The sequence below is a fragment of the Aedes albopictus genome, chromosome 2, assembly GCF_035046485.1.
Source record: "Aedes albopictus strain Foshan chromosome 2, AalbF5, whole genome shotgun sequence".
Classification (NCBI taxonomy): domain Eukaryota; kingdom Metazoa; phylum Arthropoda; class Insecta; order Diptera; family Culicidae; genus Aedes; species Aedes albopictus.
In genome coordinates, this window is record NC_085137.1 from 73,994,880 (window position 1) to 74,022,104 (window position 27,225).

General features: G+C 42.1%; 3 protein-coding genes across 6 annotated transcripts in view; 2 read left to right on the forward strand and 1 right to left on the reverse strand.

Moving 5' to 3' along the window:
• The window catches only part of LOC109427584 (serine-rich adhesin for platelets), a 539,771-nt gene that overhangs the window by 397,716 nt on the left and 114,830 nt on the right, over nt 1–27,225 (reverse strand). The gene's annotated exons all lie outside the window — the stretch shown is intronic.
• On the forward strand, nt 11,791–14,988 carry LOC134286077 (uncharacterized). Its single transcript, XM_062847645.1, has one exon. It carries the CDS (start codon nt 11,791–11,793, stop codon nt 14,986–14,988), a length of 3,198 nt encoding a protein of 1,065 aa, XP_062703629.1.
• On the forward strand, nt 15,029–17,075 carry LOC134286078 (uncharacterized). The gene is made up of 2 exons (XM_062847646.1): nt 15,029–16,099; nt 16,191–17,075. The coding sequence occupies exons 1-2, from the start codon at nt 15,029–15,031 to the stop codon at nt 17,073–17,075; spliced, it is 1,956 nt and encodes a 651-aa protein (XP_062703630.1).

Below are 27,225 nucleotides of genomic sequence, written 5' to 3' on the forward strand. Positions count from 1 at the left end.
ACGGGCGTACCGAATCAAGCTTTGACGGTCTGAATAAATGCCGAATTTCTCAGGTAAGGTAGTGTTTTAAAATTCGCAGATACAACTGCAGTACAAGCCCTTCATATTCATATGCAGGACCAACGACAAGTTTCGCTATCCTCAGGAAATTAATCAGTGTAACAGTTGACACGAAAATGGTTCAACATAAAAAACCGCAAAACTTCATCACATAAATCATGCTTGACTTTTCACTAATGCAGACCAGTCGTGAAAAAATACACTCCTTGGTAGAAAAACAATTTGAAATTTTTATTTACTTGGTTAAAAGTGTTTAGAAATCCCGATAAAATATGATAGATTCTACCGAATCATACAATGAGCTGTCAAAATTTTAAACAAAAATATAGTTACTTCAACTATTAATATAGTTGGATCAACCATACAGTTCATTCAAATCAGCAAAAAAGTATTGTTGTGTCAACTATGAAACCTAGTTGTTATGACTATATAATAGTTAAATCGCAGACAGACGTTCTAGCTCGAACAAATTTATTCAAATTTTCTATGTAAATTTTCACTAGCGACACCTAGGCAACCGATTGCCACAGTGCAGTCGCGTGCAGTTGACAGTTTGAGAAACCACGTGCTTCCAGCCGCTTACTTACCACCCAATTCACCTCCCACCGAAAAATAAAATCAAAACAAACACTGTCAAAATCATTCCTACATTTGCGTCACATTCACAAAGATTTCCCAATGCGAGTGAAGTTCATCCAAATGCAGTTTTATTCAAGCAAATCTATGTAAAAGAAAAGTAATAATGTGTAAAATATTTTACAAGAGTCCTGCGCTAATTTGTGCAAAAGATTTTAGACATTAAATAAAAGTCATTTACTCTGCACAAATTATGTGGAAACATTATTAGCGTGCAACACGTGCGGTCTTTTCCCGCCATTCGGCTGGAAGACGACCGTGGTGACAGTTGTTGGTCGCAACGCACATGTGAGGCAGCGATTGAATATGAACGTCGCTAACGCCATCTGTTCGCTGATTGCCACTTGGCAATTTGTGGTGGCCATGTTTTTTACACAAGCCTCTGAGTCAAACTTGAACGTCTGTCTGCGGTTAAATTGAATCTTTTTTCTAGTTATCTCTAAACTAATAGGAAATTTGAGTTGATTGAACCGTAAGTTTTATTAACTTCACCAAGATTTCTTCTCCGTGCTAAGGGCCAGGATCGCAATTTGGCGGGACAAAATTAATTACTCCGAAACGAAACATTTTCGGTACATGGTGTCTTCGAGAAAGTTTATGTAATGATCAGGGGCATTAATTGCCAAGAAATTACTAGTTAGCAACTTATCCGCATAGGTGGCGCTACCATCTAACTTTTTAGTTTTCGTCCTACAAACTTCACGTCTTTGGCAAAGTTGTTTATTTTTACAAAATAAACAACTCTTTCTTAGACGTCAAAATTCCACAGCCTACTGTTTTGGAGCTATTTATAAAACTAATTTCACTGGTTAAAAATGCTCTTTTGTGTTTTTGCGAGAAACCATGTGAATTAGGAGTTTGTTTCCTCGAGAAAGTTGTTTGTTTTCACTAAATAAACAACTCGTTCATAGATCCGTAATAATTAGCGAAAAAGCCGTAACCAACAAAATGTACACAATTTAAGTAATTGCAGGAGTGAAAAGATGTTAGATTTGTCTTCTAAATGCTCACAAAGTTTCCTTGATATCACTTTTCTAACTATTGAAAATCACTGATTGAGTGAAAGGCGTAATTCCATTCTATTCCAAACGAACAAAAACAAGAATTACGCCTTCTACTCCTTTGTTTTGTTTGGTGTTTTGTTTACGAAAGTGAAAGGCGAAACTGAAATGAACACGTAAACACGGCGAAAGCAAATGGCGAAATTCTGTCAAAATCATAAACAACGCGAATAGTAAAAGGCGATTCTGAAAATGATATCGACTCGAGGCGCATAGTATTGGGCGAAATTAGCATTCTCAGGTATCAATTCAGGCGTAATTAAATAAATGCAATTTTTTGTGCAAAAAATATCAAATTCGTGCAGTGTTCTTAGAAAAACAAGAAACTATGTCAGAACTGTATCAATTAACCTTATTTAAGTTGAATTACACTGTATTACTTCTAAATAGGAATTGAAATTTGACCAGCAAAATTCGGTTGTTGTTTTCGCATTGTTATTGTTTTGTTAGTTAAGCCCTATTCGCGAATTACTCCCGAGATGTCGAAATTCCATAGCCTACTGTTTTTTGGCTTATTATAAAGAAAGCACTATTTATGTGTTTTGAGGAGTATGTGGTCGGCGTTCAGTCAGAGTGGACTACGCGATTTTTCGAGCAGGTAAAGATAAGCTGAGGAATTTGTTAAACCTGAAATTTTCGACGTTATTTTGATGCGGATGTGTCATTACATAAAAGAATAATAGTGTTTCAGAAAATAATGCCAGAGATTTGAAATTTCAAGTGCTTTCAGGACATTTTCTCGAAATCACTTAACGAAATGACTTAATGCTGACCATATGTTCTGAATAAACTACATCTGTCAATATCCCAAAATAGTAGGCCATGGAATTTCGACGTCCATGTAAAAGAGTTGTTTATTTCGCGAAAACAAACATCTTTCTCGAAGAAACCAACTCTCTATAGTCACGGTCAAAAGTTAGACGCTGGCATCACCTTTACCAATACTATTATCAAAGAACAAATATCTCAAAAACATCAAAATATACTTCTCCAAATTTCTGGCAGTATGTTTGCTTAGTATTGATGTGTATTTGCTGAAGATTTCAGGTTGCGATTTTTTTGCGCTTTGTGAGATATTGAAATTTAAAAATTATACCCTTTTTTTTTTTTATTTTTTCTTCAATTTTTATTGTTAATATTCCACCAACTTCTCTCCGAAAGTTATTATTCGACACATCCAAAAGATACTACGCTGTCTTCAACCAGAGGTTGTACAGACTGAACAAGCGCTAACATATGACAACGGACAACACACATAACACCCAGTGGCCCAGTGGAGAATTTTCCGTTTGATGAAAAGTTTTCCCCGACTGGAGCGGGAATCGAACCCACACTCCGAGGTTTACGAAACGCCTAGATGACTGACGCACGGCTACGAAGCCCACAAATCTGCATCAGAAAATATTTTAAATTCACATGGTTTCTTGTATAAAAACACCGAAAAAAAGCTTAAAAAACTAATTGTTGACTATTGAAATTTATTTTTTAAATAACTCCAAAACAAAAGGTTGTGGAATTTTGACGTGTTTATTTTGTAAAAAAATAGCAACATTGCCAAAGACGCGAAGTCTTTAGGACGTAAGACTAAAAAGTTAGATGGTGGTGCCACCTATGCGGATGAGTTTCAAACTACTAATTTCTTGGCAATTAATGCTCCTAATCACTACAAAAAACTTTCTCTAAGACACCGTGTACCGAAAATGCTTCGTTTCGGAGTAAATAATTTTGTCCCGCTAGATTGCGATCCTGGCCCTTAGTGGCATTGGGAGCTCCAATGGGCTTCAGGGTTGCTTCAGGGGGTTTCAGGAGCGTTTCAGACTGTTTAGAGAGTTCCATATCCGATTCGTGGGGAGGTTCTCCATTGAATTTCGGGGAGTTTTAAAAGGTTTGGGGCAAGGATGCCACAAAACAAACATTTTATAAATACATATATCTATTCTAATGAAAAGTAATACTTGGAAAAAACTAAATCTCAGTTATTTGGATGCGACTTAATCTCTCGCTACCTCTAAGTCCCTGTTAATCCTCCTCTACATTCCCATCGGAACCGGCCTTAAGGCTACTCTGAGACCTCCCTTCAAATTTGTGTCCTTTTCCTCCAAAAAATCACTCCGCTCCCCTCTTAATTCTCTTGCCTTGCTACCCACAAAACACCACTCATTTAACATGAAACACCCCATCCATAAATTCATTTCAACCTCCCTGAAATACCCTTTTTACTCTCTTTCCCTAAAGGTTACAGAAACTTTAAACAAACCTTAAAGTCAAATTTTGATCAACATTTCACATAATTTGCCCACTATCCCTGAAGCTCCATAATCCGCAGTGCACTATCTGAAAACTTTTCCAAGTCATTTGCCCACGATGGAGCCCTCTCTACCTACAATCAACTGCAGTACCTAGTGGTCCGCATTGTGGTGCTTATTTCACGGATGCGCTCTGCTCCATGATTTCCCAAGTATTTTTGTAGCGTCGTCGTTGATTACAAATAAACGATACCCACCCACCCTTCTCCTAGTTACCCACCTCAACCAACCCACACTCTTTTCGCTTTCCGCCTAAACTCCGTCCACCATCACGATCGAGTTATGTGGAGCTACCCCGGCACCGACCGGCACATATGGTGAGAGAGTTCCCACCGAAAATATTAGATATACCCAAACCTTGGCCACACACAACACAGGAACGGAACCCCAGCATCAAGTAGTAGCGCAGCGCAGCGTTTGGCTGCTTGGGGTGGCATTTCCCTAAATACCAACAATTATCTTCGCGCTGCTGACAGCACACGAAAGCTCTTCGAAACCAAAAGCAAGCTGCTTGCATGCCGTGCCGATGCTCCAATGAATGATGGAAAGTGGGTGGACGCCGGGCACCCATGTCCCCCAACCTTGGAAAGGCACTGCTAATTGAACTAGGACACGGACGGAATGCTTGCCCAATTTGGATGGTGCAGCAGATGGATTGAAACGGAAACTGGTTGAGAATTGCATTCTATGCAAGGCAACATGTATTGTACTGCAACAATGTCACACGAACGATGGAATTTCATCATCCAACAATCTGGCACGAGATCGTTGGGGTGCGTTTGGAAGTCGATAAAAGAGATGTTGGATTCAACTGGATCCCATATAAATACAATACAGACAAAGTTGTTCCCGTTGTCCCAGTAGTCAAGGTGAGTGTTGCCAGTATAGGTGATAATCAATAATATGTTGAGATCATATAATCTTCCAACACTTGCTCGCATGAATTCGATCAATTCGGTCCATCAAAAGCAAACACAATCGAATAAAACAGAAATCAAAAGTTGAGTTGCATGTTGAACTGCTTTTTGCTATATTAAACTTATAGTTGATATCTGGAAATGCCATTTCAATTACACAGCGCAACATTTTTTGTCTCAAGAGCAAACTTATGTGTCTCCGAGACAGACAAAAAGTTATTTTTTGTTACGCTGTGTTATTATTGTCATCTTCACTCCATTTTTATCTATTTTATGCTTATGCACTGCAGGTTGAAGCATTCATTTAATTGCTTCATTTCGTCCATCTTGGAGCAGCTCCCAGAAAGGTAATCCATGTTTACCACTGCACGCACTTGAAAAGATTTATCACGTTGACCTTAATACAATTTTCATTTCTTTTTGCGCGCCTGGCCTGCTGGCTGTGGACGTTTAGGTAGGTGCACTTTGACTGCCGATGTCGATTGTTTGACGACCTTTTAAAGGTGTTTGGCAGAAAACGGTTTCCTCTCCAGCCGCTACCTGAATCGCAGTTCAAACTTACTGGTGTCATTGGCATTATTAATTGTTTGTCACAGTTTGCATTGATGGTCATTGGTCGATTCCTTGCAAATGTATGGGTAGAAACAACGATAGTGCTAAATTTGACGATTTTTATGGTTAAAATCTTATCTGCATTTCCGTTTCGTTTTTTTAAGGTTTCCTAAAGCGCCCTTGGAAGTTTTGTGAAAGCGCTTTAAACCTTTTGAAACGTCCTTGACCCTTCTGAAACTCCCTGAGATTCTTTGGAACACTCCTGGAAAGCCCTGATATTTCAAGAACATCCCTAAAACCGCTAGAAACGCCTCTGTAACGCCCAGAAACGACCTAGAACACTACTGTAAATCCCTGAAATTCCTTTAAACGCCCTTGAAACCCCCTGGAATGCTTCTAAAGCCCTTGGAATACCGCTGACTTTTCCAGGAACGGCCCTGAAACCCCTTGAAAACCTTTAAAATTCCCCTGAAGCCCTTCGTAAACGTCCCTAAAATCTCCTGGAACACTCCTGAAGCCCTTACTTAGGATGCCGCTTAAAATCCCTGGAATATTTCAGGGCCATGAAAACCCGTAGAACATCCCTGAAACGTCCTGGAACATTCTTTAACCCTTTGGAGCCGGAGGGGTCATACATATATGACCCAAAAATAGAAACGGCTGTATAAATTCACACATTTATTAAAACAGAACACTGTCTTCGACAAAGTTGTTGCAAATTGAGTCCTCTATTGAGGAAATATTTGTATTTGAAACTTCTTGAACATTCTGAATTCCAGGTCAGCCAAAGTATCTTGGAGTTCAGAACTGCAAGTCTACACTCGTAACAGTAGCCATATCGGTTATACTGAGTACTTACTTACTACTTTTAGTCCTGGGCACCCACGGTGTTGCAGAGGGCCGAATTGAATGATTTCCATCCTGGGCGATTGCCAGCCATCGCCTTGACCTGTGGCCAGGTCAAATTTCTGTCGACTTGCTTGATTTCGTCATTGAGGTTGCGACGTCATGAGCCTCTGGGTCTGCCTCTGCTGCGATGTCCTGCTGGGTTCCAGTCTAACGCTTGTTTGCAGATTTCGTTTCCGCCCCTGCGTAGAGTGTGGCCGACCCACCTCCACTTTCGCTCCCGAATTTCTGTCGCTATCGGCTTTTGATGACATTGGCGATGGAGCTCAAATTGTGAGGCCACCATGCACGAATTATATATCGCAGGCATCTATTGATGAAGACCTGCAGCCGTTGAGTGTTCTCCGCTGATACACACCAGATTTTACTGGCGATTTCACGTTCGAGTTAATAATTACATTCACTCGAATATCCCCAAAACCTCCAGTAACACCTCTGAATCTCCTTGGAAAACCCCAGTAATGGCCCTGAAACCGACTGCAACCCCTGAAGTACCCTGGAATGCCCCTGAAACCCCCAGGAACAGCCATGAAGCCCTTGCTTGGAATGCCAGCTATTAATAAACAACCCTTCCTGCAGCCTTTGGTGGAGACGTGCGGTAAACGTCAACTTTCAAATAACAAAGGTTGGTACTAATATTCCTTCCCGCTCCCAACTTGACTGCAACAACGTGGCCGGCGCCGTTATTGTACTCTTAAAGAGAGCCTCTGAAGGTTGCACAGTGAGAATGGTTGACCACTTCCAGTCAATTATTCATTAGATTCATTGTACAACTGTCATTGGTTCGGGTTAATCACGGAGTAGCAACCACAGATATGCGCTGTCAATCTAAGCTAATCTAAGCTAAGCTAAGGTGGAATGGCCCTGAAACTCCTTCAAAACCCGTAGAACGTCCCTGTAACGCACACGAAACACTATAGAACGCCGCTGTAATCCTTAGAACACTACTGAAACCCCTTTAAATCCCCTGGAATGTGCCTTAAAATCCCTGAAACACCCCTGAAACCCCCAGGAACACCACTGAAACTCCTTAAACGTCCCTGAAATCCCTTGGAACACCCCATTAATTCCCCTGAAACCGACTGCGACCCCTGAAACACTATGGAACACTCCTGAAACCCCCAGGAACACCACTGAAGCCCTTGCTTGGAATGCCACTTAAATCCCCTGGAATGGTCCTGAAAGTTCTTGAAAACCCGTAGAACGTCCCTGAAACGGCCTTGAAATCCCCCTCAACAAAGCTCTTGAAATCCTCTTGAACGCCCCTGAAACCTCTGTGAAAAACTCTAGAACGCCCCTGTAACCCTAAGAACGCTCCTGAAATCCCTTGAAAGTCCCTGGAACGCCCCTGGAACGCCCCTGAAAACCCCTATAACGCCCTTAAATTCACTTGAATATCCCTAAAACCCCCAGGAACACCTCTGAAACTCCTTGGAATACCCCAGTAATGCCCCTTAAACCTGAAACTTTTGTAATCACCTGCAACTGGAACACTCATGGAACCGCCTTGAACCCCTCTGAAAAGTCACTGAACCCTTTGGAAACTCCTGGTACGCTCCTGGAATCCCTAATCCCCAAGGCCACACCTGGACCAAGATGGCACCCACAACTGGGTTGTTTAGTGAATAAAATATTACTATTTTCTATAGCCTAATCGATAGAGCTCATTTTTCTTAGTATAGGGGAGACTTGATACCTTTTTCTTAATTTACCTGAAACTTTAAGAAAAAAACACAAAACTAGATCCGATTTCCGTACAAAATGGCAGGTAAACTTCTATTGCAAGTTAATACACAACAGAAGGCCTTTAAATTATTGTTAAAGTTTTCAAAACTGTGTTTTATGGAGGCATGTCTTATGACGTATTTTTCAAAAATGGATGACACTTGATCCCCCTTTGAGCACATAGTTTATTTAAAGGGAAAATAATTCCAGAGTCTTCCTATTCATTTTCTTTTCGAGTTTTCTTGTATTTTCGATGAATATGGAGTGTTTGAAATTGTAAGACGGGCTTGGTGGTCTAGTGGCTACCGCTTCTGATTCGTATGCAGAAGGTCATGGGTTCAATCCCTGGCCCGTCCTTTTCATCCTACTTTGTATCTTTCTATCCACTTTCTCTCACTCTCTCTTCTCTACATATACAACTCATGTATATTCATATGTTCATAGCCATCGCTAGAACCAGAAACGAATTGAAAAAAGTCGTTTCCCTCCCTTCCAACTTCCACTCACAGCACAGTGTATATATAACGCCTATAAGTTATGCAACCAAAGCGTGCTGTGCCGCTTGACCTTATTCACCTTATTCACCACACAATCTATCACGAACACTATAAATAACCCCTATCCATGGATCGCATCACCGACCCAACGGTGACTCCCAGATCTCCCATCCTTTCCGTCTAACAAATACCCCAGTCCGTGCGGGTTGTGGGGACGCAGAGTGCTCTCGGTCTCTAGTAGCAACAACCAGTATACTCTAACATTCCTTTCCCTTCCCAGCTGACTATAAGGACTTGGCCGGAGCCGTTATTGATCAAATATGCATGAGCTGCTAAAATTGCACTTTGAGAATAAGTGGAATGTCCCAGCCCCTTATTCAGTTGGATCACAGTGCAACTGGTACCAGTTCAGATCAATCACGGAGGAGCAACCATTGACATGTATAGTCAGAATTGATCGTTTTTGATCGAATATGGAGTGTTTGAAATTGTAAGATTTCCTTAAATTTTTAAGGATATGCCGTATTTTCAAAATGGGGAGACTTGATCCCCCTTTTCTTGGTTTGTACTAAAGTTATAATTATCTAACACATTTTATCATTGAATAGACTAGAATTCCAAGTAAATAGAGGCTTTCGAATAGAATTTTATTTTTCACATGTATAATGTGTGTGTAATTCTCGAGGGATCAAGTCTCCCCATGTCACTGTTGTGTATATTAAGCTGAATTGATTAAAATATGTTAACAACAGCCTTATTTGAATAAATAAGTTTGAAAGTATTTTATTTAAACTATGTGCTGTGAAATTTTGACACGATTTGGTTCAATTTTCACAAAGTTATTGAGATTTTTCGGAATCGCCTAAAAGATTTCTGAAGGACTGAAAACAAACCATCAGCCGTTAAAAAATAATGCAATGTACAATCGAAATCACTTGTAGCCAAAACATAGTCGTTTGTCCAGGAGTAGTTTTGGAAAAAATATGCTAGAAGAAAAATGTTTTTAATTCCGAGTAAATATGGGGGGAACAAGTCTCCCAGGGATCAAGTCTCCGCAGTCTCCCCTAACGTGAAGATATTCTTTATGTTTGCCCCAACTCGTCATAACACCTTTTTAAAAAACCATGATTTTTTAAGAAAAATTCCTGTAACTTTTGAACCAAAAGAGATAACGACCATCTCAGCACACGAAACGACGCGTCTTCAAATGCTCTACAAGTGTTTCTTGGGCGACTTTGGTGAAAAATCGAAACTGAATACAGGGGATGGCCAAAATGTTTGGGATAGGCAACTTTTTTTTCTCTCACAAAAAAGTTCAACATGTTATAACTTTTCATAGAGCGAATCAAAAAATCTCAAATTTTGACTGTTTGTCAACCTATTATATGTGCATCATTGGTACAAATTTGGGCTCGATTGATTAATATTTCGCAAAGTTAGAACAGTTCTGGTAAAACACCTTTTTTTAGACAACTCATTTTTGAGCTGTCATATCTCGGAAACCAGCAAACCGAATTGTATAAAATTTTGAACGTACACTAACAATATGTAAATGCTTCACAAACTTTTAAAACATAGGTACTTTTTAAACGTTGAAAAAAGTTATCATGGATTGACACTTTTTGGACTTTTCTCGAAAAAAATTATTTTTTTACATCAGTGTCAATAAATGTTAGTGTTGATATCCAAAGATTTTCCACTTCTGTTCTCAAATTATCTCTAATCAGATATATTAGAGCCTATTTAGATTGAAGGAAGAACAAATTTAATAATTTTTGTGTGGTATTGTAAATTTTACTTATTTTCCTCTATATGGGTAAAAATTTCAACCCGATATAACTTAATTCGCCGTGAGAAAATATTACATTTCATAACGTCGTTGTTCGGTCCAGTTGCGTTTAGGAACCACTGTATCAATCTCATTAGATCACATTCGCAAAGAGAGCCATCTACAATCTCTCATTCTCAGGAGAATAATGAAAATCGTTTAAGTACCCGATTTGGTCAAAAATAAAGCCAGTTCAATTCCGATCACAATCACGAAAACACGTCTGTTAGTGAGATACGTCGCGCAATAAATCGTTCAACCCAAAAACTTCGTAGTGCAGTGCTTTTTGAGGAAGAAGGTCAGTGATCGAAGGCCGAGGTCAAGGACCTCTAAAGAAGACCCGCGTTTGGACGGACACAGATCGTTTACAGTCCACTTGTGTCCACAAATAAGTCCGTGCCAGAACATGGTCCTTCGAGCCGGATGAAGACCGGTGGGTCTAAAGACAAAGGTGAAAGTAACTTTAGTGCAAGTGGTGATTCGAATCGAAAATGAAATTCCGCAACAGCGGCAAACCATGATTAAAAAAGTGCTATTGTGTGCCTGAACCACGCTCCCCTGCCGGCAGAGCAAATGTTTCCGCAGTAGTAATAGAAGGCAAAAGAAATTAATTGTGCGTCGTCGATATTGAGTCGCCGTTGTTCGAGTGCACCACGCCGGTGCTTACACGGAGGAAAGTACCGCAGTGATTTTTTGCGGTTTCGTCGGATCATCAAGGTGGAGTGGCCGGCGGCGCGCCACGGAACGTGTCGTCAGAAGAGCTGTTCTACGTGCGAGAGGATACGGAATCATCCCGATTGCCGTCAAGGGAGTATTTTGCATGGTTTTTGTGGTTGGGTTGCATGTGCTGGGTATGAGTTGGGTGAAATTGAATAAAGTTTATACTATATGTTGAGCGTTTTCTTCCGGGTAGTGGCCTGGATTGAGTTGGATTGCCCTTGGACTAAAAGTTCTGGTCTTGTCGTTGGTTTTCGATGCTCGTTGTCATTCTCCGCTGTAATCCCCTGCTGTCAAATTGCTGGTTTTCGGTCGGTCGCGCGGAACGCTTGGAGGAGTAATTCCGGTAGCAGTGTTCGAGATTCGCGCAGTCAAGCTGATTCAGTGAATGAAAAGTGGTGTGAAGTGAATCAATAAACTTAATCGGCAAATTTACAGTACTGCTGTTGAGTGTGAAGTGATAGATAAGTACGAACACGAACTTAAGTTTGAACTTGTGCTGTGAACAGTTAAGTGCCACGAACCATTAGTGATTTGATCATCCAACAGTACTGTAAATTTGTGGGTGATTAGATAACTGTGAAGATGGTGACCATGGAGGAGTATAAGGAGCTGAAGAAGCAAGAAAAGCAGTTAGTCGGCATCATGAATGGCATCGCGCGTTTTGTGAATGAGTTCCAGAAAGGAAAGCACGAAACCCAAATTGATGTCCGCCTGGAAACCCTAGAAGAGGCCATGAAGAAATTCTACAGTGTTCGCCGGAAAATTGAGCTGTTTTTCGACGATGAAGATAGTGCTAGTGAAGTGAAGATAGCTGAAAATACCCGGTCAGAACGAGAAAAACGGAAGAAGAGCTTCGAGGAGTCGCTGTACAACGTTCAGGAGCAATACTTCGAAGTGAAGGCCGCGTTGATTCAGCTGCGGCCAAAAAAGGAGACCCCACGAGCCACCATCGAAAATGCAGTTGAAGTTCAGCCAGTGTCCCGTGTTAAATTGCCAGACATCAAGCTTCCGAGCTTCAGTGGGAGAATCCAGGATTGGACAAGCTTCCGAGATACCTTTCGAAGCCTGATCCACAACAATCAGCAGCTGGCAGACGTCGACAAGTTTACTTACTTGCGGTCTTCGACCACCGGTGAAGCACTTCAAGAGCTGAATTCGGTAGAGCTAACGGGCGACAACTACGAGGTGGCTTGGAAAATGTTGGAGAAGAAGTACGAGAACAAGAAGCTCATCGTGAAGGCCCACCTGGACGCGTTGTTCGCCGTTGAACCAATGCGCAGAGAGAATTGCGAAGCGCTAAGTCACATCATCAGTGAGTTCGACAAAAATCTGCTGATGTTGAACAAGATTGGGGAGCAGACGGCCAACTGGTCGACGATATTGGCGTACATGGTGTGTTCTCGTCTCGACCAAACCACTCTCCGCAACTGGGAGACGCGCCACAACAGTAAAGACGTCCCAAAGTACGACGACCTAATGCAGTTTTTGAGGGATCAGTGCGCAGTGCTACAATCGATAGCCCCCGCAAGGGTTCACGAAAGCGATAGACGGCCTAGGCTCTCAACGACGCACACTACGTCCCAGGCTCAGCGAAGATGCTTGTTTTGCGGAGATTCGTACCATCTACCGTTTAAGTGCATCAAACTGCAGAACATGAACGTGGCTCAGCGAGTGGAAGATATCAACAGAAAACGACTTTGCAGAAACTGTTTGACAGCCGGGTACTTCGCTGAAGGCTGCACCAGAGGGTCGTGTACTCGCTGCGGGAGAAAGCACCATACGTTGCTGCACTTTGACAGGCCATCGAGCAGCGGTAATCCAGCGAAGCCATCAGTTCCTGCTAGTGTCCCGCAGTCCGTTCCACAAGCGCAAAACCGGCCAAATTCAGTTCCAACAGCGCACCAGCAACAGCCACAGCAAATTCGTTCGAAACCACAGAGCCAGACACAAACACCATCCACTCAACCAGCCACACAGACACAACCCACATCATCATACCCGGTGATCCGCTCACAAAACACTCACCCACAACCCACCACTGACCCACAACCTGCAATTTCTCTCGAAACCACTGAATCACCGCACGGCTTTGGCACGACAACTCGTCAAGTGTTGATATCAACTGCTGTCGTGAAGGTGGTAGATCGTTTTGGAAACACCGCACTAGCCAGGACACTTCTGGATTCGTGCTCGGAGTTTTGCTACATGACCAGTAGCTTCTCCAAGAAATTGAAGTTCCAGGCCAAGACGAATTTTCTGAAGGTGCAAGGTATCGGAAACAGCAGCTCAACCTCAACGAAATCTGTGGAAGCGAACATCGAACCAAGACACTCGTCAATCTCCTCGTTCGGTGAACTGATGCAGTTCCACGTTTTGCCGAAAATCACCCAAACGTTGCCGCTCAAACCTGTGCGGATGAATTCGCTGGAGATTCCATCCGAAATAGTTCTAGCAGATCCCACGTTCGGAGAGCCTGGTCCGATAGACTTGATCATCGGAGCAGAGTTTTACTTCGACCTACTGCGGACCGGAAGAAGAAAGCTGAGCGACAGCGGACCAACGTTACAAGAAACAGTCTTTGGCTGGGTCGTGTCTGGAAAGATTCCGGAAATAGCAAGCTCGCTTCCCACAACAGCGAGCTACGTGTGTTCGACAGCGGACCTCCAGGAAATGATCGCTAGGTTCTGGGACTTGGAGACCTGTCATGTCAACCGGACTCATTCGGTGGAAGAAACAGCCTGTGAAGAAATGTTCAAGCAAACAACGACTCGGGACGAAGAAGGCCGGTTTGTGGTAAGCCTGCCAAAGAAGGAGCACATGCTGGAGCGGTTAGGAGAGTCCCGTGCAATAGCCATGAAGCGGTTCATCGGCTTGGAGAAGCGGTTCGCCCTGAACGCCGAACTTAAGGAGTCCTACAAGGAGTTTATCCATGAATATCTCCTGATGGGCCACATGAAAGAAGTCGACGGAGAGCAAGCCATCGGAGATCCGGTGTACTACATGCCGCATCACGCGGTGTTGCGACCGGACAGCACAACAACAAAGTTGAGAGTCGTTTTTGACACGTCGTGTCGGACTTCTAGCGGCATCTCGCTCAACGACGCTTTGATGGTGGGGCCGGTCGTTCAGAACGATCTGATATCCACAATTCTCCGATTTCGTCAACACCGGATCGCCGTCATCGCCGATGTAGCCAAAATGTATCGGATGGTCCGGGTTCCAGAGGAAGATCAACATCTACAGCGCATCCTTTGGAGAGACACACCGGAGGAATCAGTGAAGACGTTTGAACTGCTGACGGTCACGTATGGCACTGCGAGTGCTCCGTATCTGGCCACAAGGTGCCTGAAGAAGCTGGGAGAAGACAGTGGATCTACGCATCCGATTGCAGCTCGGGTTGTCCAAGTGGACTTTTACGTCGACGATATGTTGTCAGGAGCGGACACCGTCCCCAAAGCACGGCAGCTGATGAACGAAGTCATCGAGCTGACAAACACGGCTGGTTTCACCCTGCGAAAGTGGAACTCAAACTCAGCAGAGCTGCTTTCGACCTTGCCCAAGCATCTACGAGACGAGCGGTCAGTCCTGGATCTAGACTCCTCAAGCGCAACGGTCAAGACTCTGGGGCTGCGATGGGACACCCAGTCCGACGATTTCTGCTTCGCTTTCCCCGAGTGGAGATCCAATTCCTCCTCCATCACGAAGCGCAGTGTTCACTCCGACGCTGCTTGTTTCTTTGATCCACTGGGCCTGGTTGGGCCAATTGTAGTCCAAGCGTAAATCTTCATCCAGCAGCTGTGGCTGCTAAAATGCGACTGGGATGATCCTCTCGAAGAATCTCTGCAGGAAATGTGGAAGGAATACAAGCAGAACATGGTCGCATTGGAGTCCCTATCTATTCCTCGCTGGGCTCGGCGTCAGCAACGACTGTACCGAAGTGCAGCTACACGGGTTCTGTGATGCATCAGAAGCTGCGTACGGAGCGTGCCTGTACCTCCGTTGTACTGCGTCGGATAGCACTGTCACTGTTCGGCTGATCACCTCCAAGTCACGAGTTGCGCCTCTGGAAAGTCTCCAGAGGAAAAAGAAGAAGATGAGCATCCCTCGCCTCAAGCTGTCCTCGGCACTTTTGCTGAGTCACCTGTACGAGAAGTACAGCCAGATCCACACGAACCTTCCAGCGTACTTCTGGACAGACTCGATGATTGTCAAGTGCTGGCTGGCTTCGCTACCCTCTCGGTGGCAAATCTTCGTAGCAAATCGCGTATCGGAGATCCAGCATCTCACCAAGGATGGAGTTTGGAACCATGTCCCGGGCACCGAAAACCCGGCAGACCTTATCTCCCGTGGAATGTCGCCAGCACACCTTCAGTATCAAACACTTTGGTTCGAAGGTCCGCAGTGGTTGGCTCAAGACCAACAGTTTTGGCCCGACGCAGGCGATCCCCCTAATGCAGAATTGGATTCGGCCATGCTGGAAGAACGACCATCACCTGCATTTCCAGCTCAAGCAGTACCTCCAAGCGAAATCTTCGGAGAACGTTCGTCGTTCACGGAACTCGTCCGTATCGTAGCACTGCTGCTTCGATTTCGGCACAACTCGCAAAAATGCAATCGGCCGTCCAGGAAAACTGGTCCCCTGACGCTCGAGGAACAGGAACAGGCAACTATCGCTCTAGTTCGCTTGTCCCAGCAGGAATGCTACCCACAAGAGCTAAAAGAGTTGGCCAAAAGAGGATCGGTTCACGACTCGTCCAATATCGCTGCGCTGCATCCACAACTTTGTGACGGCGTGATGCGCGTCGGCGGCCGGCTCTCTAAGGCATCGATATCGTCCGATCGCAAGCATCCCTATATTCTACACCACAAGCACCCTCTCGCAACGATGATCGTACGGCATTTCCACTACAAGCTCTTTCACGCCGGGCTGAAAGTCTCTCTAATAAAGACAAATCAATCAATCAATCTTTCACGCCGGTCAGCAGCTGCTGATTTCGGCGGTCCGCGGAAAGTTCTGGCCAGTTCACATCCACAGTTTGGCCAGGAAGGTGATTCACGGATGCATCCCGTGCTTTCGCAGCAAGCCCAAGGTTTTGGACCAGTTGATGGCTGATCTTCCGTCAGCGAGAGTCAACCCTGCACCACCGTTCATGAACGTCGGCGTGGACTACTGCGGTCCATTCCAAGTCAACTACCCCAATCGTCGAGCGAGTCCAGTGAAGTGCTACGTAGCGATTTTTGTCTGCCTAGTAGTGAAGGCCGTCCATCTAGAGCTGGTGATGGACCTAACCACCCAAGCGTTCCTAGCAGCGCTGAAGCGGTTCGCAGCTCGTCGCGGCAAGCCCCAATTGATAATGTGCGATAACGCAACGACCTTCGTCGGAGCGAAACGGGAGCTAACCGAGCTGCATCGACTGTTTCACGACCAGAAGTTCCAAGAGCAACTTATCAAGGACACCAGTTCCGATGGCATCGAGTTCCGATTCATCCCTCCCCGCATGCCAAACTTCGGCGGACTCTGGGAGGCGCAGGTCAAGTCCTTTAAAGGGCACTTCAAGAAGGCTGTTGGAACAAAGATTTTGAAGGTGGACGAAATGTTGACTGCACTGGCGCAGATCGAAGCGGTCCTCAACTCACGTCCGCTAACCCCAATCAGCAGTGATCCCAGCGATTTCGAGGCTCTAACTTCAGGGCACTTCCTGGTTCAGCGACCACTAACTGCCATCCCGGAGCCTGATTTGCAGGATCTTCCCACCAATCGCCTGTCGAAGTGGGAGACTGCTCAGCAGGTGTCACAGCAGGTCTGGAGCAGGTGGTCTACACAATACCTCTCGGATCTCCACAACCGCACCAAGTGGACCAAATAGCGGAACAATATTCGTATCGGCACGATGGTCCTACTCAAGGACGAGAATGCCCCTCCTCTGAAGTGGCACTTAGGCAGGGTCGTCAAGGTCTTCGAAGGGTCGGACGGCAACATTCGTGTCGTCACGGTCCGCACTAAAGACGGATGCTTCGATCGAGGAATCTCGAAGGTCTGTCCTCTTCCTATCCGAGACAACGAAGAGAGCCATCAACTCTCACCCGCATAAGTCACTCGCCGAGTGCACATCGGTCTTACGGCCCCATCCAAGTTTTTTTCAATCGTCTCAAGAGCAATCAAGGTCAAGTTGGTATCGTCTGTGCATGTCTTGTGTACGTAATTTGGTATGGTGAAGGTCTCGGCGCACAGGGCGTCGGCGGTGACCACAGGGTCATTGCAAGATTCAAGCAAATTTCTAATCGTTGCATATCGTTGGTAGCACCACAGCGTTCGCTACCGTCTCTCATCCGGAGGAATCCATGGTAACTCCTCCAACAGCCGTCGTCAACCGTTTGGCAGTGAGCTTGGCCAGCTCGCATTGCCGATCAGCGAATCGATGGCACGAAGTTACGAAGTCAAAGAAGAGTGGTCATCCGACCGCAGAAGCACCTACGCCCGGCAGAGACTATCACCCAGGTTTACACTCTACGGAGGATCCTCAGGCGCCGTTCTTGCCTGGGTAGGTAAGTTGTTCCGGTTTTCAAATTTCTACGCACAACCACTACATCCAATCCTTTTCGAGGAAACCACCAACCAAACCATCACCATACGCACCACCACTACGAAGTACCGCAAGCAGCAAGGAAGTAAGCCAGCCATCAACCGATGGAGTGGCGCAAGGTCGTGCCAGACGATGACCCCGACCGATCCAAAACGAAGCACCGTGAAGCCCATTGAAGTCACTCCGAAGTCCCCGAATCCAGTCAAGCCACCGTAGAAGAAGAAGAAGAAGCCATCCCGCTGTGCACCCGGCACGGCATTCCTGGAGATAGCCACGTGAGCCCGAAGTCAACGCGTATCGGCGCCGGAGGCGCATAGACCAAGCAGTCCATCAGCAGTTCCCCACCGCACGCACCCGCGTGGCGATGTCCCGTCGGCAAGGGTCGGCGAAGTTCATCATCAGCAGCAACAGAAGCAAAGTGAATTCCAAAAAAAACATATTCCAATATTGTTAAATGTAAGGAAGTGAACTAGTAGTGTATAGATTCGTAAAATACCACCATAAATTGTAATTAAGCACTTGTTTGAAACCCGTCTGGTTTCAAGGCGGCCGGCATGTTCGGTCCAGTTGCGTTTAGGAACCACTGTATCAATCTCATTAGATCACATTCGCAAAGAGAGCCATCTACAATCTCTCATTCTCAGGAGAATAATGAAAATCGTTTAAGTACCCGATTTGGTCAAAAATAAAGCCAGTTCAATTCCGATCACAATCACGAAAACACGTCTGTTAGTGAGATACGTCGCGCAATAAATCGTTCAACCCAAAAACGTCGTAGTGCAGTGCTTTTTGAGGAAGAAGGTCAGTGATCGAAGGCCGAGGTCAAGGACCTCTAAAGAAGACCCGCGTTTGGACGGACACAGATCGTTTACAGTCCACTTGTGTCCACAAATAAGTCCGTGCCAGAACAGTCGTATTAACTATCAATATATTGTTGATAAACGTTAAAAAATTCATTCAATTCGGTTCACTGGTTTCTGAGATATGACAGTTCAAAAAATAGTTGTCTAAAAAATATTGTTTAACGCGAACGGTTCTAAGTTCGCGAAAAATTAATCAATCGAGCCCAAATTTGTACCAATGATGCACACATAATAGGTTGACAAACAGTCAAAATATGAGATTTTTTGATGCGTTCTATGAAAAGTTATAGCTTGTTGAACTTTTTTGTGAGAGAAAAAAAAGTTGCCTATCCCAAACATTTTGGCCATCCCCTGTATCATGTAAGGGGCTGTCCATAAACCACGTGTTCTTTTTTTTGGGACTTTTCAACCCCCCCGCGTGGTCATTAGTCCATACAAAGTTTTTATTTGTCCATACAAAATGGTCATTGGCCGAATCCCCCCCCCCAATGACCACGTGGTTTATGGACAGCCCCTAAACCATCATAACGCTAAGTTTACATAACGTGTAAATCTCATTATTTTTATCTGTGCAGGTCTCAAACCTTATGACCTTTCTATAATCTTATATTATGGATGACTGGTGTATCTGAAAGTCGTGGTAGAAAACAGAGAAAAGCCATTTATATTTAGAAAGTTATTGAAATCCATTTGTTAGGTGACCCATCTTGCCCCCCTTACTATACCCCTTGGGAGTTCAACAATTGGCAAATTACTTTTAGTGTAACTTTTCTGAATGATGCATTTTGATCAATGCTAGTGCTAACGTTGATTTGATTATTTTCAAATAAGTTTCAGTGTTTTAGTGCTTATCCAATATTTAAAATGCACCAACATCATGGCTTTCCTTCGAACAATCTCATTTTGTATTGTGTGGATTAAGGTCCGATCGTTTTTTCAGGTCAGGGCGTGGAGGTGAAAGAGATAGGTAATATGCAAACAGCACAAAATCAGCCAATTCTTGAACCACGACGACGACGGTTCAAGGTAGTTGCGCCTGCCGCCGTCCGTAACCTCGCAACAGACCTGGAGCTGTCCGCAGATACGCTCTATTTCATAAGAAGGGAAAAGGTGTTTGCGACAATTTTTTATTTTAAAAATAAAAGCTATTGGTAATTTGCATTTTACGGAGAAAAATACGTATATGATATTCCTATAGATTCACTGTTCGACTGGAAAAAATGTGTTATTTTTTATTAATCCTTTTATATGATGAACGCTAATACATTTTCTAAGGGCAGAATCAATAGGCTGCCATTCCAGCAGCGCAGACCGCACAATTCTGCATCCCAATCGGCGTAGGTCGAAGACTCGGAGCTCTGCCAAATTGGGATCTAAACATGGCAAGCGCAGCGAATCGGGGTCGTGAAAGCAACCAGGGGACTGGGCGGTAGCTGAGCCTGAAAAATTGGTAGCACAAGCACTGTTGAAGGTAAAAATTATGCTCACAGTTTTCTGTACACGCTAACGCCGCTCAGCACAAAAGTGCATAATTTCCAGACTACACCAAAAATGTGTAACCCTTGCACATTCACAAAATCTGCTCCTGTGTCCGCAAAATCGTTAAATTCGCAAAAAAATTTGTACAGCAATCTAGCTAGGTTTACTAGTGACCTTGGAAAACAAAAAAAAATCGACATTTCGCATCTAGACGAGTGTACGAGCTGTTTTTTGAGAATGTGTAACTGTAACACATTTTTGTGTGGTCTGGAAATTATGCACTTATGAGTAGGGCTTACACATTTTAGTGCTGAGCGGTTTTACTGTGTATTGTTGCCTGCCAATAGTGCTGGCTGTTAGCGAAAAACAAACTGGCGACTTATGACGACGGTGGGTACCTAAGAATTCGAGTTTTGCATGGATCACCTAACTTTAATGCAAAGTTATAAACCGGCGAATGCCCATTGAGGTCCCACCACACCGCGTCGCCGCCGCCAGTTGCATTGACTTTTTATGCTAACGGCAGCAAACAACTATACCTACCGAGTGGAGAACATAGTAGAAAACCGTCATAAAGATATCACGGTGGAACCGAACCGACCGATTATGGTTGAGTGATTTTGACTGCTCAATAAAGGAGAGCTGGAGGAAATTTGCATTCTTTCTGCTCGACAGATTTGATTTAAGGTATGTGATAATGTGGCCATATAAGAGCGAGCTATCTGATGCCAAGATATTATCGAGGAGATTTATGAACGCAACAGTGCACTCGAAGTAATGAATTTCTAACCTAAGATTTCATAGCTTTACCTAAACATTTGGAAAACTATAAAAATGATCATCTAGCAATTGTACAGCAAAATATACACATTATCACATTTATTTGCACACCATCACAATTAAGGTAAAACATAATCAAGTGTTTCGTCGCATTGACGTAGTTGTTTCCATAGAGCTACCTATTTCGGCACTGCAGTCTTGGGGAATTTAAGCGAAAGTTTTAGATTTTTTTCCAAACGTTTCGACTTGTATTACAGTCTTCTTCAGGGGATATCACCCCAAACGAAAAATAAATAGCCAGAATTATCCCCTGAAGAAGATCCTATTCAACAGTTGCTCCCAGAGTTCTTGCAGGGAATTTCCGGGAGTTTCTTGAATGCCTCCTGGAATAGCTTGGGAAATTATCTGAAACAAATTCAGGAAATTGAAGAAATTCAGGTGAAACCTTGGGAGGAACTCAGTAAGACCTTTTGGAGAACAGACGCTCAGCCTACTAAATGGCATTTGTTACCCGAACTACCCTAAGGTTTCTCGCAGTTTCCAGCCGCAACCACGGAGCAGTTCTGCCGTAATTCTGCAAAGTGACGTAAGCGACATTGACAATTTAGGCACATTTTTGGTTATTATGCATCTAGCTCTTGGTTATTCTCTAAGTTTTCTTCCATAGATGCTAGATTACGACTAGAACTTGCATCATAATATAACGAGCATACCACAGGGTTATTATTTCACCAGATATATAGCAAAAGACGTCGAAATTTAGAATGTCGCTTAAGTCACTTCACAGAATTACGGCAGAGTTGGGATAGGAGTTGCTGGGAAGAGGCTGGCAATCTCAATTGGATCTTAATTACACATTACCCACTCAGCCTTTACCGTGCTGCTGATACATGTTGGATTAACCAAACAAGCCCCATAATATGATAAGTTCGCAAAAGGTCTCCAAAATTCAATTATAATAAGAAATCGGATCTGGTCCAACCAGTTGGTCGTCTGCATGGGGCGGCGATGATGAAGATGATGTTCATGATGACGACAATCGAACCAACTCATTCCAGTAGTGCACCAACCGAAATATATGTGGTAGTTTGACCAATGACTGTTTTTGGGCAATTGGTCAACAACCTTGCTTGACGTGACTTGATTTGCTCGCCAGCAGCGCCGTATTGGGACGGTGCTTTTTTCTGCAGCTGACGAAGTATAACGGGATGGATGTTGAATTGTTCACAGAATGTCTTTGCTCCTGATACCAAACGACAGAAAGCCACCACCACAGGAGGTCCACCGAAATGGGGCGTTTCTTGTTTTTGACAAAACGTTTATGGTAAAATGGCCAACACGCAGGAACCAAAGATGAAAGTTGTTATTTATTGCGAATTTTGATCGGGGGTGGAGAACGGAATGTCTACCTAACTGGTGAATTTATGACTACCAATATGCATTGGCTTAACATTGTGTCTTGGTTTGAGCATTGAAAAATGGGATTAGCAGGTGATAGATGCTGCGTCGATTGTAAGCCGTAGATCACGAACTGGACATCTGGTTGGAGACTAAAAATAGCATATATCCTCAGTGAAGAGACGTAGGTGAAATATGAATTGTTAATTGTATGATATTTCATGCTGTCTCTTGGCAAAATTTCGTGATCGTGATCGTGAACACTTTTAATCAATCTTCTATTTTCTATCTTCTATCTTCTATCTTCTATCTTCTATCTTCTATCTTCTATCTTCTATCTTCTATCTTCTATCTTCTATTTTCTATTTTCTATCTTCTATCTTCTATCTTCTATCTTCTATCTTCTATCTTCTATCTTCTATCTTCTATCTTCTATCTTCTATCTTCTATCTTCTATCTTCTATCTTCTATCTTCTATCTTCTATCTTCTATCTTCTATCTTCTATCTTCTATCTTCTATCTTCTATCTTCTATCTTCTATCTTCTATCTTCTATCTTCTATCTTCTATCTTCTATCTTCTATCTTCTATCTTCTATCTTCTATCTTCTATCTTCTATCTTCTATCTTCTATCTTCTATCTTCTATCTTCTATCTTCTATCTTCTATCTTCTATCTTCTATCTTCTATCTTCTATCTTCTATCTTCTATCTTCTATCTTCTATCTTCTATCTTCTATCTTCTATCTTCTATCTTCTATCTTCTATCTTCTATCTTCTATCTTCTATCTTCTATCTTCTATCTTCTATCTTCTATCTTCTATCTTCTATCTTCTATCTTCTATCTTCTATCTTCTATCTTCTATCTTCTATCTTCTATCTTCTATCTTCTATCTTCTATCTTCTATCTTCTATCTTCTATCTTCTATCTTCTATCTTCTATCTTCTATCTTCTATCTTCTATCTTCTATCTTCTATCTTCTATCTTCTATCTTCTATCTTCTATCTTCTATCTTCTATCTTCTATCTTCTATCTTCTATCTTCTATCTTCTATCTTCTATCTTCTATCTTCTATCTTCTATCTTCTATCTTCTATAAATGACAAATAGAAGACAGAGCCTGGAAGGTAAAAGACAGAAAGTAGTTTTTAGAAGACTGAAGACAAAAGTGAGAAGATTCTTCAGCGAATCGTTCAGATTGATTTCTAGTTCCACCCAAAGGGCGCCCGAGTTCAATTTCATGGCCAACAACGATGGAAGAGAGCATCGTCCCCAAAAAGGTACATGATCGTGTAACTGTGACTCAGTTTGATTTATGGATCATTGTTTTTCGCGTCGTCGTCGTCGTCGTCGTCGTCGTTACTTGTCTGGTTATTTTGCCAATACTATGGATCATGCGTGGAGACTTCAAGACGGACGACTGAGGTGCTGCAGCCGTCAGCCTCGGAGCATTCATTACCGGTAAATATCCCACACACGAGTACGACGGGCGAGCGAGCAAGCGAGCATCCAACGACGATGATGGGTCTTGTAATACCTTCTCTGCTAGCAGCTGCAAAATTGCAGTAGAACACACGCAGCCTCTCCCTTCCAGGGATGGATAATAAAGAGTCGATGGTACTTACTCTAACTTCCACTTGAAAGCGATTAAATCTTCGCTGTTTGAAGCCATTTTTCATTTTCCATTTGCCATCTAGACGAGCGCAAAATGCCTCATTACGATTCTTTCTTTTGCAGCCATGGGTTCCCAACTTTCCCAGTTGCGTTCCACTAGAATTGAATATGTAATAAGATTTCATTTACTCTAGGTCCAAAACTTAAGTAGGTTCATTAATTCAGTCGTCAGTCCAAACATTTTTCCATTATATTTTCTATTATTTTTAATAACTTCCAGAATTTAGGCAGTTTGATCAAGAATATCTCCAGCACGTTTCTTTCTAGAAATTCCATCGGCGATTCTACAAGGAATTCTTCCGATAATATCTTAAAGATTTTTTATAATAAAGAATTGTCGGAGAATTCTTGAAGAACTTACTCGTGAGAAATTGTTGGAGGAAATTCCGAAAAAGTTACCAGAAGAATTTCTTAATAAATTGATGGAGGAAATCATAAAAATATACAGAAGCAATTTCTCTTAGGAAACTGCACCCATCGAAGAAATTTCTAAAGAAACTTCGATAGAAATTTTTGAATGAAAAGGTCTGTGAATTTCTTGAATTTCTAAATAATTTTGCTGAACAAAACCCTTGAAAATTTCCGGAGGAACTCCGGAAGAATAGAAACTGTCAGATGAAATCATGACGATTCCTAAGAGAAATGTCGAAGAATTCTTGATGATGGTAAAGGAAATTTCGGAGAAGTTGCTGATTGATCTGAAGTGATGGAGGAAATCATAATAAATATACAGAAGGAAATTGTCTTCGGAAATCCGTCAGAAAATTTTCCGGCAATTACTTTATGAATTCTTCAATCGTTTTCTTAAAAAGTCCGCCGGCAAGTTTTTTTAGAATCTGCTTTGGAAATTTCTTCTGGAATCGTTAGGTATTTTTTATGGTTCTCTACGATAAAGAGAAACTAATGACAACTCTTTAGTTTTTTTTGGCAACTATCAACAACTTTTTTCAAGAATTTCTCCGACTACTGCTAGATCCGTCAGGTAATTATTTGAGTAAAATCTACGACAATTTCCTTAGGAAAACTTATGACAATAGGCTCCTAAAGGCCTATCTCAATTTCTGCATAATTCGATCAAGCATTGAATAAAACGACATGTTTACTCATTTTTTAAGTATTCCTATTAGGTAAAGCCCATAAAATATATTTTCAAACATTTTAATAATTTTGCAACACTCCTTGTTTAGCACTCAATTTTGGGTAAATTTTGTTTACCGTGTATGTCAAACAGGAACATTTGTTGTCAAAAGGTCTTTTGCAACCCGCCGTTTCACTTTCGTTACGTCAAGGTTGACCTCGAATGTCAAACAAGACTTGCTCATCATTATTTTGTTTCGAGTTTATTAACTATTCTGTTATTGTTCAAGTTCAAGAAAATTACCATTGAGATCAGAAAACCAAGCTCTTTCGTGTTATGCACCAAAAGTGCGAAAATATTTTTCATTTTAGGACCCTATTCTTTAGGGATTTTATGGTATTTTCCTAAAAAATACTCTATAAAATTGTCCAGAAATTGTTTTGGGAATTGTTTCGACAAATTTCTGAAGACCTATATAGGATATGGCAATTTCTTAAGAATTTCTTCAGAAACATCAGTAGCAAATTTGTCAGGACTTTTAATCATCAATTTTAAGGGTTTTTTTCAGCAACTTGTTTTAGGAACTTTTCCGACAATTTCCTCACGAAGTCAGAGAGTTTCTTTTCCTGATGAAAATTCTTCGGTAAGTTCAATTTCATAATAAAAAAAATCGGTATATTTTTACGATTTCCTCCATCAATTTATTGAGAAATTCCTCTGTTAACATTTTTGGAGTTTCTTCCGAGAATTTCTTCACGATCAGGTTCTTCAAAAATTCTCCGACAATGGTTTCAGGAATTCTATGACAGTTCCTTCAGGAATTCCTGTGACAGGTTCTATTAGAATGCGACAGTTCCTTCAGGATCTTCTCTGACAGTTTCTTTTAGAATTACTCGGCAATTTTCAAGGTTTTTTCAGTATTATTCAAGGAATTTCTTAGACAGTTTCTTGAAAAATTCCACCTAAAATTTATTCAGAGACTTCTTCAATAGGCGCAATCTCCTAAGACAATTTCCCTCTGTGTTAGAATACTTCCAGCAATTTTTCAAGGGTTTCTTTCTGCATTTTTTTTAGAAAATTTCTCCAAGAATTTCTTCAGAACATTCTCAAGCAGTGTTTTTAAAAATTTCTCCCAAAATTGTTTCACCAATTTCCTTCTGTATATTTTTAATAGTCATCAATTTGATAAAGAAAATTCCTCCGGAAATTCTTTCACGATTAAGTTTTTGAATAATTCTCCGACATGAATTATGAATTCTAGGAATTTCTAGGAGTTTCAGGAATCCTCCAACAATTTCTTTTGGAGTTCTCTGAAATTACTTGAGGAACTTCTCTTGAAATATCTCTAGTAGATATTTACAATTTCTGCATCAAATTTTCCGGAAATACATTTAAGAACTCCTTCGGAAATTTCCCTATGGCAATTTTTGGAGAATTTCACCAGTAATTCTTATAGAAATTTCTCAAAACATTACTTTGAGAATTCCCCTATTCTTGTCTTCTCCGACTATTTCATTCGTTGAGAACTTTTCAACAATTGCTTATAGCATCATTTCTTCGACTATTTCTTGAAGAATCTTCTTGAAAAATTCTTCAGGATTTTCTCTGGAAATGTTTATTTTAATTTTTGAAGAATCTTCTTGAAAAATTCTTCAGGATTTTCTCTGGAAATGTTTATTACTTCCCCCAAACTTCTCTACATTATTTTTATCGTTTTTGTTTTCAAAACTTCTTCCTAAATTTCTTTACTAAGTGCAATTTCTTAAGATAAATGCCTTATGTATATTTTTATGATCATCAGTGTAATAAAAATGCGGGTAACTTTTTTCACAACTTCCTCCGGAGATTCCTTCACGAATAGGTTTTTCAAGAATTCTCTGACAATTTTTCCTCCTAGGAATTCCAACGAATTTCCTCCTGTAATTCTTTTACAAACTTCTAAGAATATTACTTTGAGAATACCTCTACAATCGATTCTCAAATTTATCAAGTATCAAATTTTCTTTGTTTCTTGCAACTCAAACAACACAGTTATCCAAAGTTTTGCTCAAACAGCATCAAATTAGGCAAGGAATCATAATACCAACGCTTTTTTGACCATTTCATTGCAGAAACGGAGAGTAGACCTTCTCACCACACACAAATTCAGCTCATTACTTCAATT

Bases quoted from the DNA above. Each gene is read 5' to 3' on its own strand.
- LOC134286078 (XM_062847646.1), top strand. From the start codon at position 15,029: ATGATCCTCTCGAAGAATCTCTGCAGGAAATGTGGAAGGAATACAAGC. The intron at 16,100-16,190 runs GTACGGCATTTC...CACGCCGGTCAG, and splicing joins ACCCTCTCGCAACGATGATC to CAGCTGCTGATTTCGGCGGT.
- LOC134286077 (XM_062847645.1), top strand. From the start codon at position 11,791: ATGGTGACCATGGAGGAGTATAAGGAGCTGAAGAAGCAAGAAAAGCAG.